This window comes from Hypanus sabinus, chromosome 24 (genome assembly GCF_030144855.1).
Source record: "Hypanus sabinus isolate sHypSab1 chromosome 24, sHypSab1.hap1, whole genome shotgun sequence".
NCBI lineage: Eukaryota > Metazoa > Chordata > Chondrichthyes > Myliobatiformes > Dasyatidae > Hypanus > Hypanus sabinus.
The window spans coordinates 27,301,732-27,318,663 of record NC_082729.1 but is presented as its reverse complement, the minus strand read 5'-3'; the positions used below and the strand labels follow the sequence as shown (position 1 = coordinate 27,318,663).

The window sequence follows — 16,932 nt, the reverse complement described above, 5'->3', positions numbered from 1 at the left end:
CTTAACAGCCCTGAGCCACCATCAGGTAGGAGAGACAGAAGCCTGAAGTCCCATGCCACTTCCTTTCAACCATTCAGTTCCGGAACCAACCTGCATAACACTAATCACTAGTTTAGCCACACTTTAATCACTCTGCCTAAAATTATCCTTGCTTGTTTTGTGTTCTTTCTTGTAACTTTTGTGTATAATCTACAGTATCGTGCAAAAGTCTTAGGCACATATATTTATAGCTGGGATGCCCGAGACATTTACACAGTATTGTGGAGCAGCGAGAGGGTTTGCAAATGATGTTGGGAATGCCCAGGGTGGTGTGCCATGGGAGGGGTGTAAGGCAGGTGGCAGAGAAGGAGTGCCAGGATGGGGAGATGAGCACGGGGCAGATACACCCAGCTCCAAAACAGTAAAGGTCATTTAGTTTACTGATCATTACAAAATGTCTGTTGCTTCCAGCTCCCTGCCCTCTCCCTCCCCCCTTTTCCCCATCTATGATTCCCCTCTCCTTGCACCTTTCCCACTCTCTGTCCACAATAGAGACCCATATAAGAGTCAGGTTTATCATAAGGTTAAGGTTCATTTTTATTATTAAAGCATACAACTTGAAATTCTCTCAAGCTGTATACTTTATTAAAAATGAACTTTAACCTTATCATCACTCATGTCATGAATTTTTTTGCAGCAGCTGTACAGTGCAATACATAAAATTAGTACAGTACTTACTAAAAAACATCTTAGCTATGTACATGTGCAACCTGTTAAGTGCTGAGACTTAACTGTGAATGCGCTAAGACTTTGTTTTTCTTTGAATGTTTAGTGCCCGTGAAGCTGCTGCAAGTTTTTCATTGCTCCTGTGCATACCTTGAGAACATGTATGCACAATGGGGGGGTTGAGATGTTAAGGAGGGGTAGGTTTATTCAGGTTGTACTATTAAAGGGCTATCATTTATGAGTATCGGGGGAGTTTGGTGGGCTGGGACTTTATACCCTGGAGGGTAGCTGACCGAGGTCACAGGTAGAAGACATAATACAGTAGATGTATTACAGTGGTGAGAATTGGACCCTGACTGATTTTGGAGTTAGCACTGCGGACTGTAAAGGAGCGTGCATGTTCTCCCTGTGACAGGGTGGGTTGTCTCTGGGTGGTCACATTTACTCCCCCATTCGAAAGAGGTATGGGTTAAGTTATGGGCATGCTACACTGGAGCCACTTTACTCGAAGCTTCCCCTCAGCACATCCTTGGACTGTGACATTTCACTGTATGCTCTAATATACAGGTGACAAATAAAACTAATCTTTACAGAGGTATATCGAATAATTTAGGCAGTGGGGTGGAGATATGTCTCTACCAAAGAAGGTGTAAGGTGTTCCTCCCCTCCGCTAGCCTGCAGGTCACCCTTGTGCAACGTGTAGCACCTGCTTAGCATCCACTTGGTGGATGGTCGTACGAGCACATCACAAATCCCGGTGATGCAACCACTGATGCCAGGCAGACAATATCTAAAAGGTTTGATAATGGCTGAGGTCACCTGTCTCAAATACACTGCCCAGAAGGTGGCAATGGAAAATGGAAAACCGTTTCTGTTGAAGCATTGGTCACGGGATCATGACCACCTACATCATGATGATGACAGAATATCAAGGGGTACAGATAGTGCAAACGCACTGTCTCTCTCTGGAAAGGAATGCAAACCAGAAGGTTTAGGTTTAAAGTGGCGGGGGGGGGGGGGGGGTAAAGGTTTAAAAGAGACCGAAACAGCAGTATTTCGTGCAGAGGGTGATGTGTCTATGGAATGGGCTACCAGAAGCAATAATGTGAGGGCCAGAGGTCGTCTTATGCAGCCAAGGAAACCAGGGATTTCATAGTAAATAGGGATGTGGATTGTGTTAACAGGGAACAGCAGATTAAAGCAGGGACACTAAATGCAACACCCAAGGTTCAGTAACTTGACTAATTATGTTCTAGCATACACCTGTGGATAATCATTTTACTTTGTCATCGGGACCTAGACTGTTGTTTAATCAAATCTTTCTGTAGTCACAATGTTCTCAAAATATAGTTTTACTGGGAATCTTATCAACTGAGAATGTAAATGCTCTACTGAGTCCTCGTCCAGGTGGATCAGCTTTGGTTGGACTCCTGGTGCGCACACCGTTTTCAATAAATCACCTGCTCTTCTAACAGACTCCATGTGGTCTTTTGCATGTGGAACAGGTTGCCAGAAGTGCTCAGGACAGGTATAATAACAGTGACATCTGGAGAGGTAGGATAGGAAGGGTTTAGAGGGATATAGGCCAAATGGGACCAGATCAGATGGGGCATTTTCTTCAGCACTTGTTTCCTTGCTGTATGACTATCACACACCAGTGAAACATTTCAGATGGGTGTCCGATACGGATATGCAGGAAATTTATGAGGGTATTTTCCAAGTCCTAAATCCTGGCGTGCCTACATGCTCAAAAGCATGAGAGGGGGTGATGCTGCTGCTGCTCAAGGGAGAAGGTAATTTACCCAGGGGTGTGCATTGGTGTGTGTCTGTGTTCCCCCATCCCAGCTCTCCCCCACCCCCCGGCGGGCTTCCCTTGCATTCCAAAGCAGCAATGTCTCTATGGATGTTGCTCCCATTGGAACTGCTGGACAAACAGCCTCTCAAGTCAATAAAAACACAACCATAAATTTTCAGTTGGAATATTGATAGGCACTTACAAATTTTAGCTTCTTGGCCATTTTGACCTGAGTGACGATTCCACCACGGACGTAGTCAGAGAAACCAGAGGTATCGCAGATGCTGAATGTGTACGGTCCTGTGAGGCGAGACAGGAAGACGGTGAAGTTACCACAGAGTGTGTTAACAGGGGGCAAGCGCTTTCTCATGCTAGTGCTGGGCATGAACAACACCCTAGCCGGCAACATCCTGCAGGTGTGTGAGGACAAGACCTTAGAGTGCCTGTCAATCTATAAGGCAGGCATGACTACATAACCTAACAACAGCTCTCTGGACTGGCAAATGTTAGACCACAAGGCCCATCAAGTCTGCTCCACCATTTGATCTCAACCCCATTCTTCTGCCTTCTTCCCGTAACCTTTGAAGCTCTTACTAATCAAGAACCTATCAACCTCTGAAGTCTCACTTTGCCACCTGTGGCAATGGTAATGATGGCACATTCTTATCCTTCTTATTTGTTTTAAAATGATGTCCTTCCATTTGGCCCCAAGCTTCCCCCACCACTGGATTTTCACATCAGGTAACATTTTCCTTAAAGCATGGGGACTTTCTCCTCAGCAATAGTTGGTAGTGATTTATTTGAGAACAGTATTGATTTTATCTTTTCACTTGGAAACGTAATGCCACACTAGCAATGAATTATGTGCTTGAAATTGCCTCGAGCTCTCTGGTCCACCATTTACAATCACCTCGTATCGGACTTCTGACACACCAGCAGTAAGAATGACAGATACATGGATGATAGAAAAATGGAGGGCCGTGTAGGAGGGAAGATTTAGGTTGATTGCAGAGGAGGTTAAAAGGTTGGCACATCATGGGCCAAAGGAACTGTACTGTGCAGTTATGCCCCAGGTATTAATTACGCAGCTTGCAATAATTAATGGCCCCGCTTCTGGCTGGTTTGAGGTCCAGAAAGTAAATGAAAAGTGGGCACTAGAGTGCAAGTGGGATAGGGCTGTGGACTAGGAGAAGAGGGTTTTGGTTCCGAACACACCAGGAGTCGGGGACATTGAGACGTTGAGAGTTTTGCAGCAACAGTGACTACGTCTGCAGTTTCCATTTAACCTCACCAAGAGCACTGGAAAATGATGATCTTATAAGTCTGGACAAAGCTTAAAGACTGCAATTATACACAAAATACTGAAGAAATCAGATGGTCAGATAGCATCAGTGATGGGGGGGGGGGAATCGACATTTTGGGCCGAGACCCTTCATAGGGACACTGCCTGACTCTCTGATCAGGATATGCCTGACCTGCTGAGTTCCTCCATTTCCAGCAGAATCTCTCTTAAGACTGCAAATAGCTGGAATTAATTGAAATAACCACTTTAAGGTATTACATAAGAGCCTGAGATATTTACACTAATCTGAGATTTAAAGGGGCAAGAGTTAGAAATGAGGGCCCAAGAGCAGGAGCTACCTTTTACATGCCATGGACCAATACCATCCAGCAAGGGGTCAGTGGACACCAGGATCGGAACCCTTGCTCTAGAAGGTGAGAAATGGGAGCCAGAATAACAGGATTTCTAAGTAACTGAATAGTGGATTATCAGTTTTCTTGGCTGGTCCTTTTAAATTCAGGGGGAGGTGGCCGTCTGAGCGAGGAGCAGTCGAGCGTGCACTGACCTAGGACTTTGATCTCCACTGGGTCACACTGGTTCAGCTCCTGCATGCCCTGGATCTCGGTGAAGGTAACAAAGTCGCCTGTCTGGAACCCATGCCGGGCCTCGTCCAGGCAGGTCACCACCCCGGGATTGTCCTGAAACACAGGGCAATGGCGTCAGTGATGGACAGGAGGGCAGAGAGGAGATTTGAACAAAGGGGACTCGATGCCTACCTTAGTGATCATTGAGATCATGGCACTCAGAGGCTGCTCACCATTGGTGTCCAACACGATCATCTCCTCCCCAAAGTCACAGAACAGTTGCCTGGGGAGAAGAAGAAACAAGGGTTTCATTATTAGTAACAGAGCTGGTTCAAGTCACAGCTCTGTAGCCTACAGTCAGATTGAGTTGTACTGTGCAGAGTACAGTTAGTCACAGAGCACAGAAACAGGCCATTCAGTTCACCACATTGATGCTCATCTGGAGACAGAGCATGGAACAGTCTTTTCTGGCCCAATGAGCCACATGCCCAGCAAATCACCTATTTAACCCTAGTCTAATCACTGACAATACACAACGACCAATTAACCTGCACACCTACCACATCTTTGACTGTGGGAGGAAACCGAAGCACCCAGAGTAGCCATGAGGAGAATGTACAAACTGCATACAGGCAGCAATGAGAAATGATCCAGCAGATTCCTGCTCCTCCTCCTTTTTCCAGGCACGCCATGTCTGTGCTCTACAGAGCAGTAATGGGCCATTCCCTTCTGATAGGGTGGCAAGACCCCAGGTCTTGAGGGGATGAATCATGTTGTATACGTACAGACTCCTCACAAACAGCATGGGGAATTAAACCCAGATCAGCGATCACTAGCACTGTAAAGCATTAGGTTCACCACTATGTTACCATGCCACCTATTAGAACAAGGTTGATCAGGAGTACAAATCCACGTGGATAAAGAAACTAAGCATCGTTGATAAGGTCCAGCTAACGCTAAAAATAGGGACATGGGGCTGCCAAGTAATGACAAGTTGATTGAATAGACTAGGTTGGTAATTTTCACATTCTGTAACAGTGGCGAGAAAAGAGGTTTCAGAAAAGTTGGGAAGAGGATGATAGCACTGACTAGGAAAAGATGGGAATGCTGTGAGGATGTCTCTCCCTCTGACTCACTGCCGCTGGAGGAAGGCGTCAGCATCTGAATAGTCTCTCCCCACCCTCCTCCATGCTGTCAGAGGATGGTGCTGGAGTTCCTGGGCAAGGTTTAATTGATGTGATTTGTGGATTGAACTATGTAGTTCACATTATGTATTCCTGGTCACTTTTTTTGGTTACTATTTTGAATCTGGGTTGCCTCCAGATAACAAATAACACCTGGCTTCTTGTGCTCTGGGTTGTTTTTCCTCATTTTTTTGTTGCCGATAGTTCAATTTGTTTTGCTGTGCACTGGGGGGGGGGGGGGGGGGGGTGTTGCTGTCTTTCCAACGGATTCCATGGTTTTCTTGTTCTGTACCTGTCTGTGGGGAAGATGAATTTCAGGGTTCTGCACACATACTTCGATAACAGATGTACTTTTCAAATTGACTAAATAACAATAATCCTGATGAGATGATAAAGCTATCAGAACATTGTGAATGCTTCCGACAGCAAGAGGGAGATGGAGGCACAAACCTGCAGAAATGCAGGAACTAGAAGGTACGAAATCAAGAGGTTATGATAGAAACTATAAGCCTGCTGGCCAAGCCTCAACCACAGCAAGGTTCAGTTCTGCTCACTGCACTATGGGAAGGTGGCGATTGTTGAGGAGAGAGTAAAGAGGAAATTCCCTAGGATGGAAAGATACAGTGAGCTGAGGGGAGATGTGATAAAGGTGTGCAGAGTTACAAAGGATATCGGCAGGTTAGATGGTGGGAAACTATTCGCTATAGCAGGTGTGCCTTGAACTGGAAGGGATGGATTAAGGCACTGTCACAAGAAAGCAGCATCCATCATCGAGGACCCCCACCACCCAGGACATGCTGTCTTCCCACTACTACCATAGGGAAAGTAGTAGACAAGCCGGAGGTCCCACATCACCGGGTTCAGGAAGCTTTTACCTTTCAAGCGAACTCCTGAACCAGCCTGGATAACTCAACTCACCTCAACATATTGACCAGTGAGCGCAACCTACGGACTCTCTTTCAGGGACCTTATAACTCACGTTCTCGGTGTTGGTGTTTGTCCACCGTGTCTGACGATGACAGGAGCTTTTAAAAGTGGGAAAGCTGCTGCACTGAGTATTGTTATTTGTTTGTGTTGTGCTTGCATATCGGTTGTTTCTATTGCACTTCTTGTTCTACTGTGAATGTCTGCAAGAAAATGAGTCTCAGGATAGTCTATGGTGACTTTGGCAATGGACCTGCTTTGAACTTTGGAGGGCAAACATGAGGAAATCTGCAGATGCTGGAAATTCAAACAACAACACACACAAAATGCTGGTAGAACACAGCAGGCTAGGCAGCATCTATAGGGAGAAGCACTGTCGACGAAGGGTCTCGGCCCGAAACGTCGACAGTGCTTCTCCCTATAGATGCTGCCTAGCCTGCTGTGTTCTACCAGCATTTTGAACTTTGGAGGGGTTGGTTGTATAGGGGGGATCAGAGGAGGAACATTGCCCCGGGGGGGGGGGTTTGAAACCTGGAATGCTCTACTTGCAGGGGTGGTAGAGGCAGAGCCAATGAGCACTTGAATGGGGAAGGCAGGGAAAGGTACAGACTAGACCCAGGGCTGGGAAACTGGAGGTGTAGTGGGCTGGCATGGATGTGATGGGCCAAATGGCCCGCCTCTGCAGGGTAAATGGAGGACCTCAGTGAGACAAGCAGCATCCACAAGGGTGGATGGGCGAGGAGGGTCAACGTGCCAGGGGAAGGTGAGCTGGTGCCCAGGGGGTGAAGCAGTGAGTTGGAGGCCAGCTGGGGGATACAGAGACGGGGGGGGGGGGGGGGGGGGAGTTGGAGAAAAGGGCAGCAGGACATAGGAGACAGAGGAAATTAGATAGGAGAAAAGGGGAGATGAAGTTATGTGGGGGAAATGAGGAGACTGGCTGGAGGCAAAAAAAAAGGACAAAGATTCCATTGCTGAAACCTGACAAGAAAAGTGATAATGGGACTGTGGAGAGTGATTGCTGGTGGGTAGTAGTGGAACATGTATAACACGCATCTCTATTTAAATAGACTCTGTGACGGGGTCTTCCAGTTGCTCACTCCATAAAGGACACTCAACAGTGAGCGAAGAGTGTGGTGAGCTTCCCCCCCCCCCACCCCACAGTGGATGAGGGAGATCCTGTTCAGCAGGAGGTACCCTCTGAGCAGCCTGACCTTGCTGTCACTCACCCGCAGAGGCCCTTTGTGTCAGCCACAATGAACTTGATCCCCTTGCTGTGACAGTACTCGCCAATCCGCAGCTGCTCACCCAGGCTGGAGTTGGTGAGCACCACCACCTGCCGAGAGAAACAGACAAGGTGAGGGGGCTGAAACTGACCGCGGCTTCTCTCTCCGCCGAGGCTGACTGACCCGTGTTTCCGCACCCTTAAAGCTCAGGTCATCACCGCCATCATAGACAGCATCCTCACATCAGCCATTACAGCCTCCCACAATAAACAAAAACTACAGCGAACCCTCAGGTCAGCAAACAGAGATCATGTGCCCAGGACAAAGAAGTGGGCAGGAAATTGCATTTCAGACATTACCCACTTGGCAAATTACCTTTTCTGAAAGCTCCCTTCTGTGAAGTGCTATTGGGCTTTGTTTGTAGGACCCGCGCCTCGCCCTACAACCCTCATACCTGGAACTGCTGCAGATACTCCTCGGTCAGGTCTCCAGTGTAGGCTGTCACCGGCACGTAGGTGTTGAGCTCTGCCAGCTTGGGCTGTGAAACCTCAGCCCTGTTCTTTGAGAGATCAGCTTCGCTCAAGTAGAACTGGGTGGGGAGAGAACGACAGTTAGTTGTAATTCAAAAGCGTGTCATCCAGCATGTGAAACCCTCTGCAATGCCTCTGACTGCAAGGGAACAGGCCCATTGGCCCATCATGTCTGTGCTGACCACAATCTACACCCAGTGTATGACTGCATGTAATCTACTCTATTGGGCGCAGGAATGGAACCCGATGTGGTCTTCTGCTGTAGCCCATCGACTTCAAGGTTGAAATGTTGTGCACTCAAAGATGCTGTTCTGCACACCACCGTTAAAAGAGGTACTGTCACCTTCCACTGGATGCATTGTTGTTTTTTGCACCATTCTCTGTAAACTCTAGACTGCTGTCCACGAAAATCCCAGATCAGCAGTTTCTGGGATATTTAAACCACCCTGTCTGGCACCAACAGTTATTCCACAGTCAAAATCACTTAGGTCATATTTCTTCCCAATTCCGATGTTCTGTCTGAACTATAACCGACCCTCTTGACCACATCTGCTTGTTTTTATGCATTAAGATGCTGCCACATTTGGCTGATTAGATATTTGCATTAATAACATGTGTACAGTGTCCTCCTGGTGTATATCCTCCTATTCTAAGTGTCTCTTTAGCATTGCCATTGGGTCTGCCTCCAGAAGCATGTTCCAGAGACCCACCACACTCAATGTCTTGCAACTCCCATTTAAACTTCAACCCTCTCACATCAATGTATAAACCTTGTCACCAAATTTCTACAGAGCATTGAATGTGAAAAGCATTCCGACTGTTGGATCAGAGCCAGGTAGAGAGGCTCCAACAGACAGGATCGCAAGAGGGTCGTCCATTCAGCCAGCTCCATCATGGGTACAACTCCTCTGCTACCACTGAGGACATCTTCAAGGTGCCTCAGGAAGGTGCCATTCCATAATTAAGGACCCTCACCCCCCAGGCCATTTAGTACCATTACGTCTGACCCTTGTTTCCACACCCTTACGCAGCCGGAAGACCCACACTCAGTTTTAGGGACAGCTTCTTCCCCTTCACCATCAGTTTTCTGTGTCTTTTACACTATCTGTTGCTTTTGTTCGTAATTTTTACTGATTCTACTGTAGTGCTGCAACAAAACTGACAAGTCTAATCCTGATGGATTCAGAAACTTCAAATATACATCAGAAATAACGGGCATCGTTTGCATTAACAAATGTTATGAATGTACCACAGCTCTGAGGGGCCGAAGGGTGCGGGGTAGCCCCCTCCTTTGTGAGAATCGCAAGATCACTATTGAGTCCATCCAGGAGACCCAGGAAATGAGAGAAAGACATGCAGAGTTCACAAAGAGTGGAATGTGTCCTGGCCTCCGAGAGGCGGACCCATTGATACCGGCTATTGTCTCCTGGAGCCGGCCTTGTGTATTGCATCCTGTGCGATGCATCGAAGCCCCAGGCAATGAACCGAGGGGGAGGTTGGTGGAGAGATTGCATCATCTCAACCTGATTGACATCTGAGACCCTGTGAGTCAGAATAAAAGAGGGTCTGGGGAACAGCCCCTTAGACGCACCAGAAGAAACGTTAAGCGACCACGTAACAGCAGGAAGTCATCTGAAGGCAGCCACGTGCGTTCGATTCCGTGGCTGGAACCACGGTAACAACGGGGAACAACGGGGTAACAACGGGGAAGCCCGCTCCCCTGACTCAACGGATTGGCATCTTAAAAGACCTGGGGCAAGTTTAAACCGCATCACTTTTAAACCCAACAATGCTGCAGCTTGAACCAACTGTAGTGACTTATCTTTCCATCGGAAAATACAGTAACCCCTAGACAACGATAGTTATTTCTTATTGGTTATTATTATACCCGCGCTTAGATTTAGTATTGACGACGTATATTATCTGTATGTTTGCATAATCTTCTTTTTGTGCCCTTTATCAATAAATACTTTTAAAAATAGTACCATCAGACTTCAACGGACCTCTCTATCTTTGCTGGTAAGTGATCCAGTTACGGGAATTCGTAACACAACCAACACAGTCTCAGGACGTGCTGGGGCAGCCTGCAAGAATCGCCACACGGAATGCCCGTAATGTTTAGCATAGAAGCCAACACACAAGCAAATCCCTTTCCAAACCCCCCTCCCCCATACACACTACCAGTGTGTATTTGATACTTCTACTCTTGGTAAAACAAATCTGGCCACCCTCCGTATCTACAGCTCTCAACTTATGTCAGGTCGCCACTCTGTTGCTAACAGTCCGGACAAAGCGGTCTGTGCCATCTCATCTTACAACTGTACCTACTGTGTTCAGTATGCCCCAGCAGACAGAATGCTGCCAAAGCCATTTCGAGAAGGAGCGAGGGCTGGCTATGGGCAGGGAGGGTGAGGGGTGATAACGCCACTCCGGAGCCTACCATTTAAATCAACAAAACTACCCGTGGCTTCAAAGTTCCCTGTCTACTGGAGGTCCTCAGGTTGAGTGGCACTGCAGGATAGAAAGAATCTCTTGTTGATTCCTGAATGCAAGTCGGACATTTTTCCTCCTGTAGATGCTGTTCAACCTGCTATCCCACCCCCCCCCCAGCAGACTGCCTCTGCTCAGATTCTAGTGCCTGCAGTAATTGCGAGTCTACTGGTCATTGTCAAGGCCAGCCGGCAGAGTCTTGCTATGCACCCCATCCCACCCACTCTCTCCTGGACGGACAAGTTCGTTAGCTGTTTGTGAACTACTCACTGCTGATACCCTCACTGGTCCCTCGCAGGTTCTGCTACAACCAGTCAAGATGCTCTCCATTGTACATTTGTCTTTGACAACAAATGTTCCCTGCACTTGCTCAGTAGGGAAGGCGGGCAGGGGGAGGAGACACAGCTCACCTGGGAGGAGAGGTCTACCCACTGCGCCACACCCTGGTCGTGGATGGTCACGGTCTTCACCCCACCCAGGATCACGTTCTTGGCAATCTCCAGGCCCAGACCCCGCATGCCTGAGATGAGGATGTTGGCGTTCTGCATCCGCTTCATGGCCTCGTGGCCGAGGACGTACCTGCAAAGCCAGTGCAAGCGTTAGGTTTCTCACACCCTGAGGGGGCAGGGGGGAGGCAAGAGGGGCAGGAGCTGTTTAAAGATCTGCTGGACACACAGATGATCTTCTCTGAAGGTAGGCCAAACTTTGTGAAGGAACAGGGAAAGAGAGGGGAGGACAATACGAATGGCCATTGAAGCCTCCATGAAGACTGGCCAGATCCATGGAAGAGCCTAGGGAAAAGCAGGGAGGTTAAAGGATCTGCGTGACAGAAGCGTCACACAACCCATCATCCCTTTCAGAGAAAAAGACTTTGACGCCTACAAGCAGTCCCAGGGCTGGAAACTGAGGAACATTAAGGTCTACTCTCCCTGGGATAGGAGGGCATTCAGGTAGGGGGAATTCCCAGGAAACTGTGAAACAGTCACACAGCGGTACAGCCACTAGCTACCTGGGTTCAACCTTCACTGAACCTATTGAAAGACCTAGATAGAGTTTACATGGCAAGGTTGTTTCCTATAGTGGGGGAGCCTAGGACCAGAGAGCACAGCCTCAGAATAGAAGGACGTCCCTTTAGAACAGAGATGAGGAGGAATTTCTTTAGCCATAGTGTGGTGAATCTATGAAATTCTTTGCCAACTAATTTGGAATATTTAAAGTGGAGGTTGATAGGTTCTTGATTGGCAAGGGGTGGGGGTGTCAAAGGTTACAGGGAGAAAGGGGTTGACAGGAGGATTTTATTTGTTTATCGAGATATGCTGTGGTATAAATCAGCCATGATGGAATGGCGGAGCAGACTCAATGGTTTCTGTGCTCCACTGCTAGGAAGACTTAAATTAGCAATATAATAGCTAAGGAATGTTTACATCGTAAGATTATAGGGACAGAATTAGGCCACTGAGTTAATCCAGTCTCCTCTGAGAGGAGCACACAGAAGTGGGCCTGATGAAGCTACTGAAGGGCATAGATGTTGTAAGAAGAGGAACAAGTCAGCAGTCTTGAAGGGCAACATCACCTGTACAGCTGAATGAAATGGTGGGTAGGGGCCCTTCCCTAAAGCAGGCCCAGAACCCATCACTGACGACTGGAATGTTGGAAGGGAAGGTAGCAATGTTAGAGTGTAATCCGATCAATACATCAGCAATGCTTTTGGACCTACAAGTATTTACACAGTAGGCAAATAATGGGTTTGCACGGCACAGTTAAAGAGCTCCTTGCATCCACCCACGTGACACATACCACATCCCACATGCCTCCCCCCAACACCCCAAACATACCCAGAGGTCTCACTTACAGTTGTCTGGAGTACAGTCCCTCGTCAATTTCCGCATCACTTCCATTCTTCGCCATACCCTGCAATTAACAAGGTCAGTATCAGCATTGGAGATGCCTCAGGGCAAGCAGTAAAGCCCCTTCTGCACTGTCCCATCACACACTCCTGGGGTCAGAGACAGAGTGAAGCTCCCTCTACACTCCCATCACACACTCTTGAGGTCAGACACCCTCTATACTGTCCCATTCCATACAGCTGAGATCAGACAGAGAGTGAAGCTCCCTCCACACCGTCATATCACACACTCCCAGGGTCAGGCAGACAAAGGTTTCTGATACACACTTCCTAGGAGTGCAAAGTCCCAGATGTTAAAGTGGATTGCCAGTAACATAAAGTACCGTCACTCAATCTCCAAAATACACCCCAGGCAACAGCAATCCTCCAAAAGCAAACACTCCATTCTGCTAACTGCCCTCTCTGCCCCCCCCCCCACTCCATCCTCCTGCGTGTGGCAACCCTCCTCAAAGCTACAATGCACTCCTGACTGACTGGACCTCAAGGACTTCTCTGCTCAGTGACAGAGACATCCCTCCCCACCCCTTTATCCCAAAGATCAGACAACCCAGACGCTGAAGCACTGGTCAAGGAAAGTGGTCGACCTACAACACTGCAAGGTGAGGAACCTCGGTCGCTACAATTCACTTCCTGCTGGCTGAGTAATGCATAATTTACTGGCTGTAATGGTGAATGACTCATAATCCCAAATTGAGTCACTTATACCAAATAAGGGCAAAGATCAAATAACCAGCTGGCTCCCAGGATTACTTCCTCTCCCTGCCTCCAAAAGGTGCCGAGTCACTCTGTGAGGAACAATTCAGCGCCCAAGGCCCACCTCAAGTTTATAAACAGGAGGAAATAATCACCTGCGCACCGAGAGGTGACCCGTGTCTAGGGGGAATACAGCGTTGTGCTCAAGAAGATTTAGGGGAAATTCTAATCACAATGTAAAGGGTGCCGAGATGGATGGTTGAAGGGGCGGGGACTGACACTGAATGGTTTGCACAAAGAGCTGGTGTGGATTCAGATGGCCTCATTCAATAGTGCACTTGTCTGCAGTCACTCCTTTCTCGGGAAAGGCCCGGCTTTCCAGATCCTGACTTCTGGCACGGTCTGCCCAAATGGAGTTTGCACCTGCTCCCTGTGTGAGATCCCAGGTACCCCAGTTTCCTCCTGCAATCCAACCACATGGGGGAGGGTGGGGGTGGGTCAGCCACTAAATCACAACATCCCCATCCAGGGTGTGTGACAAGGAGAATCAGAGAGTGGATGGGGAATGGGGCCACCCTGGATTTGATGGGCCAAATGGCCTCCAATATTAGAGCAAACTAAATAAATGATGGCCTGTAATGTTGTAAAGAACTTGAGAATGTGGGAGAAATCAGGAGAAATGACTGAATATTTAGATCTGATTAATTATTATTGCTGGAAAGGGGCACATCTTTGGACTTTTGTACCGGAGAGTGGGATACTCAGCCCACTGAGTGTATACTATCCCATTACCCTCTTTTTTCCCTGTTCCCTGCACAATCTCATCAACTGTTCCCAGTCAGCTGCACACCAAGGGGGAGGGTGGGGACGGAGGGGTGGAATTCAGAGGCCACCCAAACCACTGGCATACCCTTGGAATGAGTCACAACTGCCAATGGGCTGCCTCCATGTGCAGCCAGCACCAGAGTGTGAAAGCAGCGTTGGCAATAAATGTTACTGTGCTGCCTCGGATGGGCTTCAGTTAATGAATAGGTTCAATGTGAGATGTGTGTTTGGACCCAGTCTCTACCATCTGCCAACCTGTATAGTTTACATAAAGGCACTGTCCTTGTACAAGTGTAGTAGCGAGCTCATGGCCCTCCTCTTCACATATTGGTTACCCGCTGCCCTCTCCATCAAGGAGTCCAAGCCCACATACCACCTGGACACCCCCCATTTTCCCCCACCCAACTTTCACTCCCAAGCTAGAGGCTACCAGAATCCAAACTCAGGAAACTGAGGATGCCACTAGCCTTCAACCTCCCGTGCATCCGGGAAGCACTCACGTTGGCAGGAGTTGCCGGGGATTCACTCCGTAAAGAGTTGATGGAGGAGCAGTTGGAAGCAGGCTTTGGTTCTGCGGCAGACACGGACACACGGCGCTTCTTGGAAAGCGGAGAACTGGACATCTGTGCGGGAAACAGACAAGGGAGAAGGAAGTCAGATGCGTGTGGGCAGATGGCTGGAGTTAGTGGACATGGCACAGCCCACTAGCTTCAAATCAGCACCACAGCTCAGACCCTGTTAGTACAACTAACAAACATGTTAGTTACCTCTCCACTGAATGAGGCTCTACAATCAAACAATAATTCACTCCAAACTCCCTCGAATGCAGCCCACCCCCAGCACAGCTTTAACAGTGTTGCGCTAACCACTCGGGGCTGCGTTTGGAGTTCAACCCCAGCATCCTCTAAGGCAGGGATCCCTAACCTTTCTTAAGCCACGGACTAATACAATCAAGGGGTCTGTAAACCCCTGCTCCAAGGAGTCATTCCTCTGGGTGCTCCAGTTTCTTCCCACATCCAAAGACACAATGCTCAGTAGGCATTGATACTGGTTATTTTGTTCTTGTAATCGCCTCGTAATTAGGCTAGGGTCAAATCATGGGAGGGTTGATGGGCTGCTCCGCACTGTACCTCTAAATAAAATACCCGAGAATGCAGGAAAATATGCAGAAAACGGAGAGCGTGCGGACTATAAATGGTGTGACCTCCCCCCCCCCCCGAGAGCTGTAGAACCTAGGGATGGAGTGGTGAAAGTACACTATTCTCCAAAGTGGCAACACCAGTATTCCGGAGAAGTCATATGACTTTTAATCTATTCAATACAAGTATACTGATTTACTTAGTTATCATAATTTTATTGTTTTTTTTCCCTCTGCTATATTAGGTACTGCACTGAACTGCTGCTGCTAAGTTGACAAATTTCACGTCACGTGCCGGTGATAATAAACCTGATTTTGATTTCAGCTTGCCTGAGTGTAAGAGATCGAATGCATTGGCACAAGATGCTGACCATGCCGCACTCTGAATATTGCGTGCAAGTTCAGTCACTGTATGAGTGAAGTATCTCAGTTTAAGTTAGAGAGGGTGCAGAAAAGGTCTGAATAAGCTGTGTCCGTTTTCTCTGGAACAAGTGAAGCTGAGAGGAGACCTGATAAGGGTTTCCTAAATTATGAGGTACTTATCATTAAACTGGCTTCCAGGGTGAAGATACATCTCCACTAAGGGAGGTGTAACATGGAAACATAGAAAACCTACAGCACAACACAGGCCCTTCAGCCCACAAAGTTATGCCGAACATGTCCCCACCTCAGAAATTACACGGCTTACCCTACCCCACTTTTTCTAAGCTCCATGTACCTATCCAAAAGTCTCTTAAAAGACCCTATTGTATCCGCCTCCACCACCATTGCCGGCAGCCCACTCTATGCACTCATCACTGAGTAAAAAACTTACTCCTGACATCTCCTCTGTACCTACCTTAAACCTGTGTCCTCTGACTATCCTCTGAAAAAGCCTCTGACTATCCACACGATGATCACTGCCTCTCATCATCTTATACACCTCTATCAGGTCATCGCACATCCTCCGTCGCTCCAAGGAGAAAAGGTCGAGTTCACTCAACCTATTCCCATAATGTTTGCTCCCCAATCCAGGCAACGTCCTTGTAAATCTCCTCTGCACCCTTTCCATGGCTTCCACATCCTTCCAGTAGTGAGGCGACCAGAACTGAGCACATTACTCCAAGTGGGTCTGACCAGGGTCCTATATAGCTGCAACATTACTTCTCGGCTCCTAAATTCAATTTCACGATTGATGTAAGGCCAATACATCATACACCTTCTTAACCACAGAGTCAACCTGCGCAGCTGCTTTGAGCATCCTATGGACTCAAACCCCAAGATCTCTCTGATCCTCCACACTGCCAAGAGTCTTACCATTAATACTATATTCTGTCAACATATTTGACCCACCACAATGAACCAGTTCACAATTATCTGAGTTGAACTCCGTCTGCCACGTCTCAGCTGTAACCTCTGACAGCCCTCCACACTATCCACAACACCTCTAACCTTTGTGTCATCAGCAAATTTACTAACCTATCCCATCCAGGTCACTTATAAACATCATGAAGGGTAAGGGTCTCAGAGGCATTCCACTGGTGACCGACGCCATGCAGAGTATGACCCGTCTACAACCACTCTTTGCCTTCTGTGGGCAAGCCAGTTCTGGAGCCACAAAGCAATTTCCCCTTGGATCCCATGCCTCCTTACCGGAGCAACGGGTCACAGCCA

At 47.9% G+C, this 16,932-nt stretch overlaps 1 protein-coding gene across 2 annotated transcripts in view; it reads right to left on the bottom strand.

Annotated features, from left to right (window-relative positions):
* The window catches only part of uba1 (ubiquitin-like modifier activating enzyme 1), a 59,164-nt gene that overhangs the window by 28,844 nt on the left and 13,388 nt on the right, over window positions 1-16,932 (bottom strand). For both annotated transcript variants that reach the window (XM_059949485.1, XM_059949484.1), the window contains exons 2-9: window positions 14,642-14,764; window positions 12,570-12,628; window positions 11,128-11,296; window positions 8,152-8,286; window positions 7,701-7,807; window positions 4,559-4,649; window positions 4,348-4,480; window positions 2,703-2,800 (exon numbers count right to left, since the gene is read on the bottom strand). In XM_059949485.1, coding sequence (XP_059805468.1) covers window positions 2,703-2,800; window positions 4,348-4,480; window positions 4,559-4,649; window positions 7,701-7,807; window positions 8,152-8,286; window positions 11,128-11,296; window positions 12,570-12,628; window positions 14,642-14,764 — 915 coding nt within the window. The remainder of the gene's footprint in view (window positions 1-2,702; window positions 2,801-4,347; window positions 4,481-4,558; window positions 4,650-7,700; window positions 7,808-8,151; window positions 8,287-11,127; window positions 11,297-12,569; window positions 12,629-14,641; window positions 14,765-16,932) is intronic.